The sequence below is a fragment of the Amblyomma americanum genome, chromosome 8 (assembly GCF_052857255.1).
Source record: "Amblyomma americanum isolate KBUSLIRL-KWMA chromosome 8, ASM5285725v1, whole genome shotgun sequence".
Lineage (NCBI taxonomy): Eukaryota > Metazoa > Arthropoda > Arachnida > Ixodida > Ixodidae > Amblyomma > Amblyomma americanum.
Window position 1 is genome coordinate 125,061,861 of NC_135504.1, and position 16,855 is coordinate 125,078,715.

The following is a 16,855-nucleotide window of genomic DNA, read 5'->3' on the forward strand; positions in this document are numbered from 1 at the left end:
ATATACAAACAGTCAATATTTCAGAAACTGGCAGCTCCATCATAGCCTCACTCCATAGACCGCCATATTGCAGTTCAAGCTGATCCAGTCAGCTAGTGAGCGATGTTATCCACGTTTTCACATAATACAGAGTACTGCACAAAATAGTCAAATATTAACAATTTATAAACAAAATCGCAATACTTAATTTTAAAAATGTATTAAAAATTTTGTTGCTGTTAATCACTTTCAAAAGTTTTACTCTCGGAAAATAAAATGATTCCTCAGTTTCGTATCACCACAACTGTGTGTCATCGCGCGCGCAGTCAGCGTGGTCGACATGGTCGTGGACTCGTGGTGGCGTGGTTCTTGCGCTGCAGTACAGTGCTCTAGGTGTAGTACTAGGATACCTGTGTGCGCGATGTCTTCGAGTGCGCCTGATTTTGCGTACGTCAAGTATAAAGACAATATAAACTGTGCGGTGGTGCCCGTCACGGATGTGAAGGACTTTGCACCTGAAAATGCCCAAGACTTTTGATTCGCGAATCTATCATCAGGTGAAGTGGACAGATGCCGAAGGAGAAGCAGACTTTTATCCGGCCCGCATTCTCATGCTTGGAGGTAATTACCTGCACTTTTCACTGTTAACTTTGTGTGATATGTGTGTGCCTGATGCAAATGTTAAGCATTAATTGTGAAGCTGTTATAGAGCCTACGTCCGCGATCTATGCTTGGAAGCAGAGCACGTGGTCACATCTTTGTGTGCAAAACAATTAATGAACGAACGTAGTTTGATAATGAAAATAGGTAAAATGATTGAATCGTTTTTCTGCTCGTGGAGGATGGCTGCAGCTGAGGCACTTTTTCAGCATTGATGATGTGGATAATACAAATCTTCAGGAGTATACATTTATAAAAGTGCTGTATTTGCAGCGCAGGACATTGCTCCTGGAATGCAGTATATTGCATTTTGCTATTAATTTGATCGCATTGCATAATTACGAAATAAAACATAGCAAGTTCCTGTGGTGCTGTATGAATCGCCAACAACTGAATAAAAACAAGCATTCCCATGTTGCAGTTTTCATGACGCACAAATTATTGTTTCTGTTGTGACTGCTTGTATCAAAACTCGCGCAGTTACTGCATTGAATGCTCATCCATAACTTGATTCCACAAAGAGCATCTTAGTGTGCAGCTTGATGGATTTCGTTTGTTTGTTCACACATTAAATCTTATTCCTTGTTATTTGCTTTTCGATCTGTAGATTCTCTGCAGTAATGCAATCTGTGTAGTGCTTCTATTTGATTGCAGGGAGCTGGCAAAAGAAATGGAGCCTTCCAGCTAGGAGCTGCAACAAGATTTGTTTCAGGACTATTTATTTATTTATTCATTCTTACACCTACATGTCCAAGGGGCATTATTGTAGGGAACGTATTTTCATGCAAATACCAATAATAAACTGCTACGGTTAATAGACTGCTTGCCTCCTGTCTGTTTAATAGCCATCTGGTGCCTGACAATCAGAGCAGCCCAGTGAGTATCGTCCATAGAGTGGACCAGTTGGTGTCTACCAATTGGAATAGTCCAATTGGTTTTGCCCAACTGGAATAGTCCAATTGGTTTCAGCCAACTGGAAAATTCCAGTTGGTTTTGGCCAATTGGAATAGTCCAATTGGTATTTTCCAATGGTGTCGAAAGCACATTTGGAAATTTCCAATTGGAATCTAATGGTTTTTTTTGACTGGGTTACCAATTAGCACCTCCACAAACAAGCTGCTCTCTATGGGAGTGCACAATACCTCGGACGAAATAGCGGAGGCTGTCAGAATTTCGCAGCTCGAAAGATTAAGCCGCACGACCACGGGCAGAGCTATCCTTGAAATGGTAGGCCTGCAAGCAGATAGGGGACTACGAGGCAAATCGAGCATCCGACAGGACTGACCAGAAAATCTAATCATTTCCCCCCTCCCTCGTAACATGCATCCCATATTCAACACGGAGAGGAGGGAGAGAGCAGAAGCACTAAACAGACGCTTCGATTCGATGGACAGTAAGTCTTTTGCGTACGTGGACGCGGCAAGTGGCAAGTCGGGTGCGGCCGTCGCCTCGGTGGTCGACGGCCGAGGTGCCCCTGTATCGGCTGCCACCATTGGAAGCCGAAACACGGAAACGGCGGAAGTAGTTGCGATAGTGCTCGCTTGCGTTGGAACGGAAGCTAATTTCATAATCAGCGATAGCAAATTAGGCATCTGGAATTTTGGAAAGGTTAGGATCACGCCGGAAGCGGCAAGGATTCTGGCCGGTAGACACCTCAACAGAAAAATCAGTCTAATTTGGACCCCCGCACACGCCTCCGTTCCTGGCAACGAGGCGGCCAACGAGTTAGCCCGAGCTCTCTACTTCCGGGTGGCTGTGGAGCCGCCCGACGGCCGGAATATGGACGAGCGTCTGCAAAATTACACGGAGATTGTTGAAAATTATAGGTTATGCAGGAGACTGGTGCCACCACCGGACGAAAATCTAAATAGGGAAGCAGTCGCATGGCGGCGCCTTCAAGCTGAGGACTTCGTAAACCCGGTCTGGGCTTATTATATTCAGACTGGTGATAGAAAAAACGATAAGTGCAAGCACTGTGGGGAGGGAGAGACCCTCGACCACATAATCTGGGAATGCGCTAGCTCCCCAGGGGCTGAAGCAAACAAATTGTAGAGAAGCCTGGGAAGCCCTGCTGCGGAGCGAGGTCTCTGCTCAAAAACAGCAAACAGCCATCCGCCTGGCGACAGAAGCCGCGAAGAGTCAAGACCTCTTTGCCTGCTTGTGATCGCGGAGGTCCCCGCCCTCGTCATCTAGGCCTGCGTGCCGGGGTCGGCGAGTAGAGGGCCTCCTTATCTGGTGGAATATTAAAGTTTTTATCATCATCATCATCACCTACGCGTTGCGAAGAAAATGTTACAGTTACAAATTATGACTAATAGAAATTAATTACAAATTATTCTCAAGCATGTTCAGTGTACGTCTTGCACAGTATAAAATGCTTATGAAGTGTCGTAAAATAAGCAATGAAAATGCACTAAAAAATAGGTTTGATAGTCTGTAGTTTCACGGGAAAAATGCACTCTGTAGAACAATAAAGGAATGAAAACAGTCACAGACATTGTGATGAAGTACTGTCACTTTCGCGATAGTCGCCGAAGCACAGGAGGTGTCATCCAAGTGGCGACTCAGATTGGCTCTAAATAACCTAACCAAACTGGGGGCATCGAGAGATAAAGAGATAAATTTTATGCTTTGATGTTATTAGTTCACATGCCTGAGGGCTTCACGAGAGCTCGGGGAGAGACCCAGGTTAAGTTCCTGGAATCCTGCATTGCGCCCCAGTAGTCGAATGGCACAGCCAATGAAACGGGAGTGAGTATGATGGCACAGTGATCCGGGTAAAAGCTCGGCTTGAAATTGTAGAGGCTTCACAATAAATTCTTAAGAACAACCTACCTAATCATGGACTTATTCCCGCGATGCTTAGGTTTATCTGGTGTAGATAAAAATAAACATGTATAAAAAGCTTGAAAAGCAAAGAGGCATATTGTTGTCTCGTCTATGGTGCTGCTGTGTTAGTTTTTCATTATTTTTGACAATGTATGCTCAGAGGAAGTGACAAAGCGCTCACTGCTCTAGAGGTTGGAGATGGAATTACATGGCTGAGAAGTTTCTAACCAGTAAATAACACTAAAAAAACGAGAAATTTTACATGCAGCAGCTAGGAAACGTGCTTCTACTCGTATTCTGGCGCTTATCTCTACATCGCCTGTTGCGTGACTCGTTCAACTGTAATGCACTGAAAAATTTTATTTATGGCAGTTGGTTAGAAAGAAGCGCATTCTGCTTGTTAAAATATAACTCAGCCTCAGAACATTTGCTTTATCACAATCTCAGTGATCTTCAGCCATTTCCACTAAAGACGAAAGGCGATTCAAAAAGAATTCTATCGCATGCCAAACAGAAATACTGCCTACCACGAACTCGTACAATACCCTCATATGTACAAAAATGGGAGCCATAGTTCATATCCCTCCATGTCAACGACGAGTATGTAGCAATGTGAAGTGGAGTCGGCATGATACGGCAAATATAGAGATATACCCGTGCGACTTTATGTGTTGTTCATGCGATTTTTTTTGTGTGTACTTCACACGGTAGTTCCATATTATTAGCATAACGTGCCATGTCCGTATAAATTTCGTCTTTCGCACCATCAATCTCGTTATAGCTAATATAGGTCCCTATATAGTCAATACGAGCTCCTTATCGCTCGCATATGAACCATTCGCAGACCAACAGACTTGTGGTAATTGCAATGTGGAACTTTTTACATGGAATACGCTCAGTACACGTCGGATGAAATTGGGACGAATGTGGATTTGTTATACTAAGAACTTATGATCCGAAGCGCGACAAGGGTTTGTTTTTCTGCGGCAAATCCTTTAAGCCTCATTCTTGATAAAAGATTATTCATATTCCACCTCGCACACTTTCTGCCCGTGGTGTGGAAAATACTGGCACGTAACAAAGGGTTCCGCGATAGTATGGCTAGCTCGCCAACGTGTGAGTGCAGCCAATGTCAAAAGGCGATTCAAAAAAAAAAAAAAATCTGTCGCATGCCAAACAGAAATTCGGCCTTGAGACATTTTTGTGCTGTCCCGTTCAGATCTTGCACCCTCCGTTTAGTCAAGAGGCCTAGCCGTCTCTGGAAATGTCTGGGCACAATGTAATAACACGCAACTATTTCTATAACGTTTCTATAACTTTCTATTTCTGTACCTTTCTTGTTTCATTTTCAAACTACTTCCTCATATCAAAAATTCCCGCTACAGACACCTGGATTGAGCCTGAAATGCAATGACCACCGAGCATACTTGCCGCTGTGGCCGCTGCGGGGATGTTTCCGTAAGCGAGCAGGAATTTGCACAATTAAGTGTTTTCGTTAATAACAGCATTTTGTCTGCCGTCTGCACCTACGGCTGTGGTGTCATCCGAGCCGCCTAACCACATCCCTATTGAATTACTCGGTGTTCAGTAGTAGGCGCGTACCATGGTCGCGAACTCTGTGAACTGTTGGAAAGCTGCGCTTGAAGCTTGATGCCGGGATAAAGCTTCGCGCGAAGCTCGTTTGAGAGCAAAACGAAGTCAGAAAAACAGCTTTGTAAACAGACATGCACTGCTACTTCAATATTCAGCCCGAATTCTTCACTGTCCGAGGCCATGGAACTTATGAATTTGTGTTCCATCGCTGAAAGGCAACCAAAGGTTTTTAACACGAAGCTATGCTTGTGTTATGGGCCAAGTTGCACCGCTAGACCCAACAGGTGCCGTGTCCAAATATGTGATCCCGACCTAAGCCTGCATGTATTTTCACCTTTTCAAATTTCCACCTTTTAATTCAGCGTTCTTACCATTTTACCTTCCCTGTAAAGTTTGTGGAACCATCTCTTGCAGAGCTACAGCGGAATGTGCTTTGAAAAAAAAAATTATCCTGCCCCAATGATCTTTTAGATCAATAAAGTTTTATCCAATAAAAAAGGTCCGCATTACGGCATTTTTTTGGCGGGACAAGTTTGTACTTTTTATTTTAGCATGCTGTGCTTTGGAGCGCTCGTGGATGATGCAACTTACCGTTCAGAATATGTCAGTAGGTTAAAGTAGAAACAACACACCATTTTTCGTTGTCCTGGACGAAAAAAAAATGGCAGTGGCTTAACTTGGCTAACCCTGGAATCGAAAATAAAGGACGCTTGCTAAGCATCTGAGGCTCGTCCATGGCAGCTCGGCTACGTGCTTGCGACAGCCGTTCGATATAATACCCACACGACCAAGTGTCTATGACGTGGTATCATGGTCTAACGACCACCTCGTCGAATGTCATCACGTGGCTTCACATCACACCATCGGATGTTGTTAAGATTAAAGGTCAAATAAAGGTTATGGGTCAACGGTTCGACACCGCTAACGTGGTTGGGCTGAAGGTCATTCAATGTCATTATCCGGCCTATGCGACGACTGCTTTACCTAGCGCGGTGAAGTTTTTCGCTTCTAAAAAACTACTGCGTTAGACGTTAAAAGTGCCGAATCCACAAACGTGGGCAATGCGCCTTAATGCCGAAAATGTCAAAGCAGCGGTTTCTGCCGACCCCCCGCTGTGGCTCAGTGGTTAGGGTGCTTGGCTACTGAGCCGGAGTAGCCGAACTTGAACCCGACCACGGCGGCCGCGTTTCGATGTAGGCGAAACGCAAAATAAACGCGTCGAAGTGCTGTGCTATGTCAGGGCGTGTTAAGGATCTGCAGGTAGTCGAAATTATTCCGGAGCCCTCAATTAAGGCACCTCTTTCTTCCTTGCTTCTTTCACTCCGTCTTTTCTCCCTTACGGTGCGGTTCGGGTGTCCGCCGAGGTATGAGAGTTACTGCATCATTTCCTTTCCTGAAAAATAAATTTTCATTTCCATCTTTTACTGTCCACTATCAGCAACTTTTTTCGCACAATTGGGTTATGAAATGGGCTTATTGCTAACAGGATTTGAAAACAATGATTCTATAAGGAGACCGTTGGACGACTTCCGCGCTGAAGCCTTCTTCATGAAAATGGCCAATGGAGAAGCACCTGGAAAGAAGCATGGCCGAACTTGCACTGAAGACCCGCAGACGGTCGCAAACAACCGCCACTACGCCGAGCCGCTGCTGACAAACACAACGCGCTATGATCAGCGTTCAAAGTAAAGGTGTCTTGGAGGTTCTTAGATACCCTACCAATATTGAAAAAGAATCTATACCCCCATGCTGAGAACCCCCGCGCGCATGAGTGGGCATAGGAGCAGCTTCGTGCTGCAGCTTTTCAATTTCGACTTTCTTTGTCCAGGTTTCTTCATGACCAGTGTTTGGCGCCCTGCTTACTTCGAATGCGCGGGAATGCCACGAACCGTCAATACATTTCGCCACCACGCATGGTGAAAACTCCATCCCTGAAAGGCAACACACGGTTTTTAAGACGAAGCTATGCTTGTGTTATTACCAAGCTGCACCGCAGGACCCTTCAGGCACTGTGTCCACATATGTGGACACGACATAAGCCTGCACATATTTTCGTATAAAAGGCGATTTTGCACATTTGAATTCCGCGCTCCTACCATTTTGACCGTCAATGTCAAGTTGGTGGCTGCATCTCTTGCAGCTACAGTGAAATGTGTGAATAAAAGTAATAAAACAAGGTAAGGAAAAATTGGCGGTGGTTTAGCTCTGGTCACACCTGGACTGACGCGATAGCTACAGCTGGCCGAGTGGAATTTGCTCAGTTGAATTGCAAACTAAGCCTTTCGCCGCTCAGTTTCTCTGGGCGCTCCTCCTTCATATTTGTCCCACTTGACACGGCGCATGCGCACAGCTGTTGCAGCTCGGTTTCGCCGGCGCGCCGCGGCTCTTGCTGCTCCGCACCACTGGTCACGTGACCAACCACGTGACATCGTGATGGCGCCGCCACGCTGAAGGCTCGAAATGCTACCCTAATGTAGCTATCTCTACAAAATAAGAAAACCGCGCTTGATCGCTCCTCAGTGGCACAAGGCATCCGGATCGACCATGCCATCAAAATCGATCGCCGATAAGAACGGCGTGCTCCGGAACATTACATGCGGTGTGGGAGCAGCTTGGGGATGCGGCTCTTCAATTTCGTCCGTTTCTTTGCCCAGAGAAGTCATGACCCTTGTCTATATGCGAGTAAATCGGAGATTGTCTACTTATTGTTGTTCCCACGCCCGGGCATACTTGTTTCTTTGGTAAGTGATCGTCTTGTTGTTGGTAAAGAACTGCTCCGCTTTGCGGTGATGTGGAGGAAAATCTCTGACCCACTACGAATGCTCAAGACACCGATATGTTAAGGGGAACCAGCAGGTTGATTTAATTAGCACAGTAAATGAAATAAAAAAGAGAAGGCAATTCATAATCACTTATTAGATATCGGTAGAAAGCTAAATGTAGTGAAATGCAGAAGTGCTGCTAGTGAATCGCTTCAGCAAGAATATCAGCGCCTACGATGCTTTGCCGAGAACCTAGCTAGTGAAAGCTTAAATTCGTGGTTAGTCAGGCGGACCTCGAAGGTAGGCAGCGCCATGATTATCTTTTTTTATGGCCTGCCTCACGCCAGTTATGAATCTCGGGCCGAGACTGAAGAAATCTTAATTTACTCTCGTCTGCCTTAAATGTTCCGGCATCGTAGCTCTCGATTGAACGGGAGCATAAGATTGATGGTTTCTTGGAATAAAAATGCAGGCCTCTCATTGCGAAGTTCTCCTCTTTTCAATCAAGACAAGAAATTTTCAAATTACAAACTCAACGATAATGGCATGAGCGTAAGTAACGATTGCTTTCTTCCGACGCGTCAGGCGCGGTGAAAACTACACAATTTGGACTCTCTAAAAAGTATAAACTCAAACTGGGCTACAATTAGCATTACATAAAAAGATTTTATAGCTACAATCATCTTAGTGACAGCGTTTCTGAAGGTGGTATTGTAACCAGCCTTTCTTCCTAATCTTCCACAGACTAAGTATGCGTGAGGGGTGTTGACTACCGATTTGCAGTCCGGAATTCATTGTCATTTTTGTATGCTAACATTTTAGTAGCAAACGAAGGCGTTCTACTCCGATCGTTACGAACAATATGCTGTGCCCGGCAATACTAAGACACTTTGATCCCGCGTTCACTGGCAGGTGCAAACATTGTGGGGAGGTTGCTGACACCTACCACATGGTTTCGGCTTGCCAGCGCAACTCTGCTCTCTCCCCCCACGCCAGCCCTGCCAGAGAGGAATGGGAGGCAGCCCTGCTTAGCTGTTCGGACCTTCAGGCCCAAAAGGCTTTGGTCAAGAGGTCTAAGCTGGCGTCTTCGACCAAAGGGGTCCCGGAATAAGGACTCCACCCATTTCGGGGCTCTTCAAAGAGCCTCACCTCTTTCATTCAATAAAGCCTTTTCACCACCACCACCCGGCGTGGCTGCGCCGCCACCGCCACGTGGTCACGTGATTGGTCGCGTGACCATCGATGTGTGCAGAGCAGCTGCTGCTGCCGGCGGCGTGGCACTCCGGCGAAACCGAGCTGCAACAGCTGTGCGCATGCGCCGTGTCAAGTGGGACGAAGATGGAGAAGGAATGCCCAGCGAAACGGAGCGGCGAAAGACTGACTTTGCAATTCGACTGAGCAAGTTCCACTCTGCCAGCTGCAGCTATCGCGTCACTCCAGGTTTAACCAGGGCTAAACTGCCGCCAATTTTCTTCCTCTCTGCGTACTCGTTAGAATATCAAAAAAGCGAGTGAACTGTAGCGGCTAGACTCTGATGAACCTGAGTTAGAGCGATCACAATGGACAATAAAATGACGCCGGAGAACATTGTCACCGATATAAGGCACACATCGAGACACGCACTCTATACCAACCTACTTTACGCTAGCATGCATTGCAGCTGAGGGAAAACGACCGCGATGTATCTGGCACGGATATAGAAAAGCATTGTTTTCGCGGGTGGCCGAGGAAAGCGTCAAAGCGACGTGGCGACGTGACCTACTTCGGTACCAGCCCCACTCCGGCGCGCAATTTCCGGAGTCTGCGCGACTCGTGCGGAGTGCGTGGAAGTGTGCGTCAATCCGATGAGCACACTATAGGTGAGCGGATTAGCCACTTCCTGCGAGCAACGAAAATGGCATAAACGACGGAACGCTGGTGACAGCATGGAGATCCAGCTACTTATCCGCGTCTATCTTGCCGAAGCTTGAGACTTACGCTCGTATACGAGACAGATTATTTAACCGTGAAGAAAACATAACCATTTCAGATCAAAGTCGTTTCAAAAAGCTTTGCAAGACCCTCATGATATATATCCTTACTCGCAATTTCCTGTCTACGATATTAACTTTTTGCACAATACCTTGATGCTTAATTTATAAGTTTTACTACGCACTGAAAAGATCTGCGGTTGCAGTGGAGACCTCATCATTGATTTCGACAAACTGGAGAATTTCAGTGGCCATAAAGGTACCAGTTCAAGGGTGTCCTTTAATTTCGCCATCATAAAATATGCGGCCACTAGAGAATGCTCATGCGTAGAATCCTCGAGCATGTGCTCAGGAGTCGAACGCCCGTCTGTGAACAATCACACGTGCCCTAAAAAAAGAACGCAGCACGAAACCTGCTTTCCGGCGCGCTTTATCGGGTGAAGCGCATGCAGGGTCTGGCGGACGCATCTTCCAGCTTTGATGCTCGGCTTGCGTTTGACACTGGCGCAGCAGGGCTGCTTCATCCTCTGTTTTCCAGGGGCACTTTTATTATTTCATGCAGGTTTTGACGCGAAAAGCTTCACTAGGCTCGTCAGCACCGGGCTTCACGTGATCCACACTACAGATTTGCCACAGCTGCGCAAAAGCGAAACCGAGTGACGTCACGCGGAGCGCAGGTGGTCGCTATGGCCGCAGTCGTCGTCGCCGCCGCGCGCTGACTCCGTAGTCTGACCGTGAAGCCGAGTGACGTCACGCGGAGCGCAGGTGGTCGCTGTGGCCCCAGCCGTCGTCGCCGCCCCGCGCTGACTCCGTCGTCTGACCGTGAAGCCGAGTGACGTCAAGCGGAGCGCAGGGGGTCGCTGGGGCCGCAGCCGTCGTCGCCGCCGCGCGCTGACTCCGTCGTCGGACCGTGAAGCCGAGTGACGTCACGCGGAGCTCAGGTGGTCGCTGTGGCCGCAGCCGTCGTCGGCGCCGCGCGCTGACTCCGTCGTCTGACCGTGAAGCCGAGTGACGTCACGCCGTAGCGCAGGCGGTCGCTGTGGACGCAGCCGTCGTCGCCGCCGCGCGCTGACTCCGTCGTGTGACCGTGAAAAAGATTAACGATATCAACTTCTACTTCTGGCGCGTGTTGTTTCTACGTCTATGTCCTTTCTTTTCTCATGCGCCTTCCATAATTTCGCGTAAACCGCCAAACAATTGTGGCATCAGATGCGTAGAGGAACATCTTGCGCTAGCCGCCATCTATACAAAGGGAGCAGCATGTCAAATCAGGACTGCAAAATTGATTCTTGTCCAGCGCTTTGATATTGTTCCCAAGTCTTAAGTGTTTGTCACGCTGAAAGCTGTCAGCACGCGGCTTCATCCCTTCGTTTGTAACGCGAGGTGCCAACATGTTTATCTCTAATAATTGCTACTAAACGCAACTGCGTATTCGATGTTCGAGATTGTTGTACTCTTTTTCGTTCTTTATCTCGAAAGTTCTTGGCTACATCGAAATGGACCCCTGTCGAGAGCAGCGATGACTTGGTCCTTCGGCGGCAGCCGGGCACGTTTGTTGCTAGCACCGCAGTGTTCTTTAGTTATTTGCTAGCGCAGTCCTCCAAATGAAGTGTTCATTTCTGTGGCACCTCACTCAGCTCGTCTACTGTGCCCTCCATTGTCACTACCACGTGACAATGTATATTATTGGGGTAGGAGTAAGTTCTGCCCACACCTCCAAACAATTGACACCGTAGGTATTAAATTGGCCATATCCATGCATCATGGAGAAGCAATTATATGTACATTGCAGGTGTGAAAGTTATGAAGATTTGCTTGCCGCAAGCGTGGGGCTGCTTACTGAATTACGCACAATGTTTGCGAGCAGGGGCGGCAGTAGCCTGGCACGTGAGGAGCGAAGAAGTGCCCGCTGTGCCCACAAGCGCACACTTGAAGCGTAAGACAACGAACATTACGTCATTGGTCCACTCGGAAGAACAACGCGCGCAGTCATTCATATGCAAAGCCAAGAACATTCACACCCTTTCGTTGTGCCAGCACAGCCAAGCCACCAAACACGACACCCTAACATCCCCCCTTAGAAAAACAGACGCTGGTGATAGTGTCAGTAGACGGCGAAAGGGAAAATTGGTGTGTGGGGAAAGGAAATGGTGCAGTATCTGTGTCACATATCGGCCGACACCTGATCCGCGCCGCAAGGTAATGGATAAAGGAAGGAGTGAAAAAGGAGAGGAAGAAAGAAGGCCTGGGGATCTTTAACGTGCACTGACGTCGCACAGCACACGGACGTCTAACGTTTCGCCTCCATCGAAACGAGGCCGCCGCTGTTGGGTTCGAACCCGGGTACACCGGTTCAGTAGCCAAGCGCCCAAACCAGTGAGCCACCGCCGCGGGTGAATAGACGGCTTGATCTGAAGTCCACGCCTCATTATAGGTACGGACGCCCGGAGGGGGAGTTCTGTGTTTTATAGAACGAGCATTACGCACCCACCTGTACATTGGGCTTCACTCTAGAAACAGTCTGGCCTTGAAGCTGCCTCCTCCGGAGCGCTCAATGGGTGCATCTCCGGGCACCTGCATAGCTTTATAGACTTGAGCCACGCCAAGGACCAGTGTGGTCTTGGTGCAACAGCTCTTGCCGTAAAATTGAATTGCGATTACGAAATTCGTCATGCACAAAGCCAACGCCAGCTTGTATGCAATAATGATTACGCGAAGAGCGATGCACTCCGTGCGGGGTTCCTGCCGCCCTGCTCTGCCCCTGCCCTCCATTCCTCGGTCACGCTTGCCTGCACGGACACAGAATGTGTACCAATACAAACATGTCGTTCATCCGGGAACATTCGCTACGTGTGCTCAGGAAAAGTTAGCGTGAGGCGCAAGGGACCGGATATGTGCTCGGAATGATTACGTGGTCGTGCCGCCATGGGTGGCACCTTCTACGCGGTTGCAATTCGAGGTGCCAACCTGCGCACAACGCGCCCCCTGCCCCTCACTTTTTTTGTCACTCTCCGTTCAAGGGACGAGTTTTCACTACCGCTAGTAGTACAGCGAAGACGACGATGGCAAACATGCTTTAACGCGGTAGAGTTAGGGAGCTCTTATCGCAGAAAATCCGCTGTCGTCCTCGACATCGTCGTGGTCGGCGTCGTTGGCCGTGAGCGAAAAATCCCCGAAAACTGCCCAGCGAAGCAACCTTGGATGTGAGTGGGGTGGCTAGGTGACGTGACCTTGTGGCGTCATCACAACCTGCCCACTCCGCTTTGAGCAAACTGCCTACCATTGCAGGTGGGCAGTTGGAAAATACTGTTTTTGGGGTAAAGGGAATGGACCCACCGCGGTGGCTCTATGGTTATGGCGCTCGGCTAGAGATCCGGAGTTCCCGGATTTGAAGCCGACCGCGCCGGCTGCATTTTTATGGAGGAAGAAAGCTAAGGCGCCCGTGTGCTGTGCGATGTCAGTGCCCGTTAAAGATCCCCAGGTGGTCGAAATTAATCTGGAGCACTCCACTACGGCACCTCTTTCTTCCTTCCTTCTTTCACTCCCTCCTTTATCCCTTCCCTTACAGCGGGGTTCAGGTGTCCAACGATATATGAGACAGATACTGAGACAGGCGGCCAGGTGACATGACCTTCTGGCGTCATCACAACCTGCCCACTCCACTCTGAGCAAACTGCCCACCATTGCAGGTGGGCCATTGGAAAAAACTTGTTTTGGGGGAAAGGAAATGAACCCACCGCGGTGGCTCTATGGCTATGGCGCTCGGCTAGAGATCCGGAGTTCCCGGATTCGAAGCCGACCACGCCGGCTGCGTTTTTATGGAGGAAAAACGCTAAGGCGCCCGTGTACTGTGCGATGTCAGTGCACGTTAAAGATCCCCAGGTGGTCGAAATTATTCCGGAGCGCTCCACTACGGCACCTTTTTCACTCCCTCCTTTATTCCTTCCCTTGCGGCGCTGTTCACGTATTCAACGATATATGAGACAGATACTGCGAAAGTTCCTTTCCCCAAAATCCAATTATTATTAATATAAAGGAAATGGAGCAGTATTTTTCTCACATATCGGCCGATACATGAACCGCGCCGTAAGGGAATTGATAAAGGAGGGAGTGAAAGAAGAAAGAGGTGCCGTAGTGGAGGGCTCCTGAATAATTTCGACCACCTGCGAATCTTTAACCGGAACTGACATCGCACAGCGCACGGGCGCCTTAGCGTTTCGCCTCCGTTGAAACGCAGCCGCCGCGGTCGGTTTAGAACCCGGTAACTCCGGATCAGTAGCCGAGTGCGCGAACCACTGATGAGCCACCGCGGCAGGTAGGGAGCAGTTGGGCAAATTAATGATTGGTCGCGAGAGGTTGCTTTGAAGAGCTTCATGGATCGCACAGGTCCCACCGATAGCAGCACCTGCCAACGCAGGGCAGCGACGCATCGTTTAACCGCTGCACCACTGCGCCAGGAGTGGTATGACGACTCCCGGGTATCAGTGATTGCAAATTAGGGAGTGTCCAATTCTGCGTATATTGCCATTAACCAATTAGATATCGCATCATACCCTTAAGCTGGAGCTTAAGTGCCCCTCCAATGCTATCCGCTTGCCTCCTACTACTGGTCTTGCAGTCGTGTTGTTACTCGTCTGTTACTTTCGTGTGTGCGCTCGTCGATGCTAGCAAAGAAGAACTGCCAAGAGAGAGAATGAACAGCGAACGCCGACGCTGATGCAAACGAAGCCTAAATGTTCCACCCAGATTTTGCATTTTACATTTCAGCCAACATGACAATTGGGTGCTCGTTAAAATCGGGCAATTGTAGTATGTAAAAGCAAATGAAGGTGTTTTTTTTTCTCTCAATAGTGCATATATTTTTAGGTAATTACTGCTTCTGTGCATTTAGCCTACTAAGGTTCGCATTAAAAGGTACACCGCCGTAAAATTAGTCTCAATAAAGGTTGTGGCAGATTCCTCTGCTTGTAATGCTTGTTCCGCAAAGCGGCATTCGGTGAAGTTTCCTTTATAACGAACATAAAAAGGCTAAAGACCATTGGTTGGTTGGTTTTTGGTGGGAAAGGAAATGGCGCAGTATCTGTCTCATATATCGTTGGACACCTGAACCGCGCCGTAAGGGAAGGGTAAAGGAGGGAGTGAAAGAAGGAAGGAAGAGAGAGGTGCCGTAGTGGAGGGCTCCGGAATAATTTCGACCACCTGGGGATCTTTAACGTGCACTGACATCGCACAGCACACGGGAGCTTTAGTTTTTCCTCCATACAGTTTCCGCATTTGGAAGATCTTGGGCGGTTCTAGAATGCCAAGAGCAAAACAAGAAAATTTCTTATCAGGAGCAATTTCTTACCAGCAGTTTTGATTTTTTTTCGGGTTGCCGGCTCATTAACACAGTCTCGTGAATAGGATTGGAACAATGCCTCGTGTTTAGGGCGAAGGTTTAATTCCCTGAAAAAAAAGAAAATTTTCTCCTGGGGATTCAGAAGCGATGAAAAAGCAGAAGGGAGGCGAAAGCACCGGTGGTTTCGGCCGCAGTACTGGGACCTCCGAGACACCAAGCCTCGGTCCTTGCGACACGGTTGAGAGCTTTTTATCCTGCAAGGCCTAAGGCTCCTTATCCCCAGGCTCCTTAGTGAGCGTAGACTTTTAACCCGCGCAGCCTTCTAAGATGTGCGCCATGAAACTGCCTGAAGACGACTCCATCCCCAAGAGAAAAATCGCGAGGGATTCCTTTATATGGCTAATCGAGAATTTTTCCTTCTGCTTGGGGCGTCTCGGACGAGAAATAGCTAGCTCCAAATTTCAGGCGCACGGTTCTTGGTACCTGGCCTTCCGCACTGGAGAAGATAGCAACGACGATGACCGTGAGTGCCAGTTCTTGTCTTTTTTTCTCCACCACGAGGATAGCCAAAACGTGACTGCAGAAGCAACGTTCTGTGTCGTCGACGTGAAGAACAATGATGCTCTCAAGAGCACCCCGACTGTACTAACGTTCACGGACGGGATAGCGACCAGCGGATTTTTGGGCACCATAACCAGAAGCGCTCTGCAAAGTGAAGCTGCGCAGCTTATGCCTGCGGACTCGCTTACAATACGCTGCGATCTGACTCTCCTTGAGTACTCCGACGAGCACACCGAAAGACACAGGACCACATTGAGTGTCACAGACTGCCGTCTCTCGGAAGACTTGGGATGGCTGCTGGACAGTGGCAGCGGCGCCGACGTCACTGTAAATGTGGGCGACGGCAGGTATCACGCGCACAAGGCGATACTGGCGTCCCGGTCACCAGTTTTCCGAGCCATGTTCCAGCACGACATGCTCGAGAACCTGCAAGGGCAAGTCTTCGTCACAGACATCGAGTACGAAGTGTTTGGAGAAATGCTCCGCTTCATCTACACTGGATGTTCACCGAACCTCGACAACATGGCGCACGCCCTCATGGTGGCGGCTGACAAGTACGGCTTGCTGACTCTGCGGGACGAGTGCGAAGACGCCCTCATTGAAAACCTCAGCTTCGAGAGTGCGGCGTTCAGTCTCATCGTCGGCGACAAGCTCAACGCTACCATTCTGCGCCATTGCTCCCTGAATTTTATTTGTGCCAACCTGTGCGAAGTGATGAAGACGGACGGATGGTGCACCCTGGTGGACGACCACATAGATCTGGTGTTGGATGTGATTATCGCTGCACTTCCCGAATCTTGTGAGGACACCATCGAGCCGCCTGCCAAACGACGGAGACTGTACGAGAGACGCTAAGATGAATTTGTCCGATGTTCATAGCTCTACGCACTGCATAAGACAGCAACACCACGGACAAGCAAACGTGTGGTTCCGGACATTTCAAATCTTTTCTGGTCTCGTCATTTACCCTGCCGCGGAACTCCTAAACTTTAATTCTGCAGTGTGGTTTGTTTTCCTAGAAGGTGTCAAGCAGTGCAATGTGCAGCCTGCATAGCATTGCATATCGTTCTTAGCCTACCACTGTGTTAAGTAATGTGGAGATTTGGTTGTAACTAAAATTATTAGAGCATTAAAAATATGGTAAAAGAAAATAAGAATACAAG

At 48.4% G+C, this 16,855-nt stretch overlaps 1 protein-coding gene and 1 long non-coding RNA gene across 2 annotated transcripts; both read left to right on the plus strand.

Annotated features, from left to right (window-relative positions):
• Positions 1–301: 301 nt before the first annotated feature.
• Positions 302–1,459, plus strand: LOC144100673 (uncharacterized). The gene is made up of 2 exons (XR_013307790.1): positions 302–600; positions 1,294–1,459. It is a non-coding gene; the product is annotated as an uncharacterized LOC144100673 (long non-coding RNA).
• Positions 1,460–15,467: 14,008 nt separating this feature from the next.
• LOC144102734 (speckle-type POZ protein-like) lies at positions 15,468–16,547 on the plus strand. Its single transcript, XM_077635920.1, has one exon. It carries the CDS (start codon positions 15,468–15,470, stop codon positions 16,545–16,547), a length of 1,080 nt encoding a protein of 359 aa, XP_077492046.1.
• The last annotated feature ends 308 nt before the right edge of the window (positions 16,548–16,855 follow it).

Bases quoted from the DNA above. Each gene is read 5' to 3' on its own strand.
- LOC144102734 (XM_077635920.1), top strand. From the start codon at position 15,468: ATGAAACTGCCTGAAGACGACTCCATCCCCAAGAGAAAAATCGCGAGG.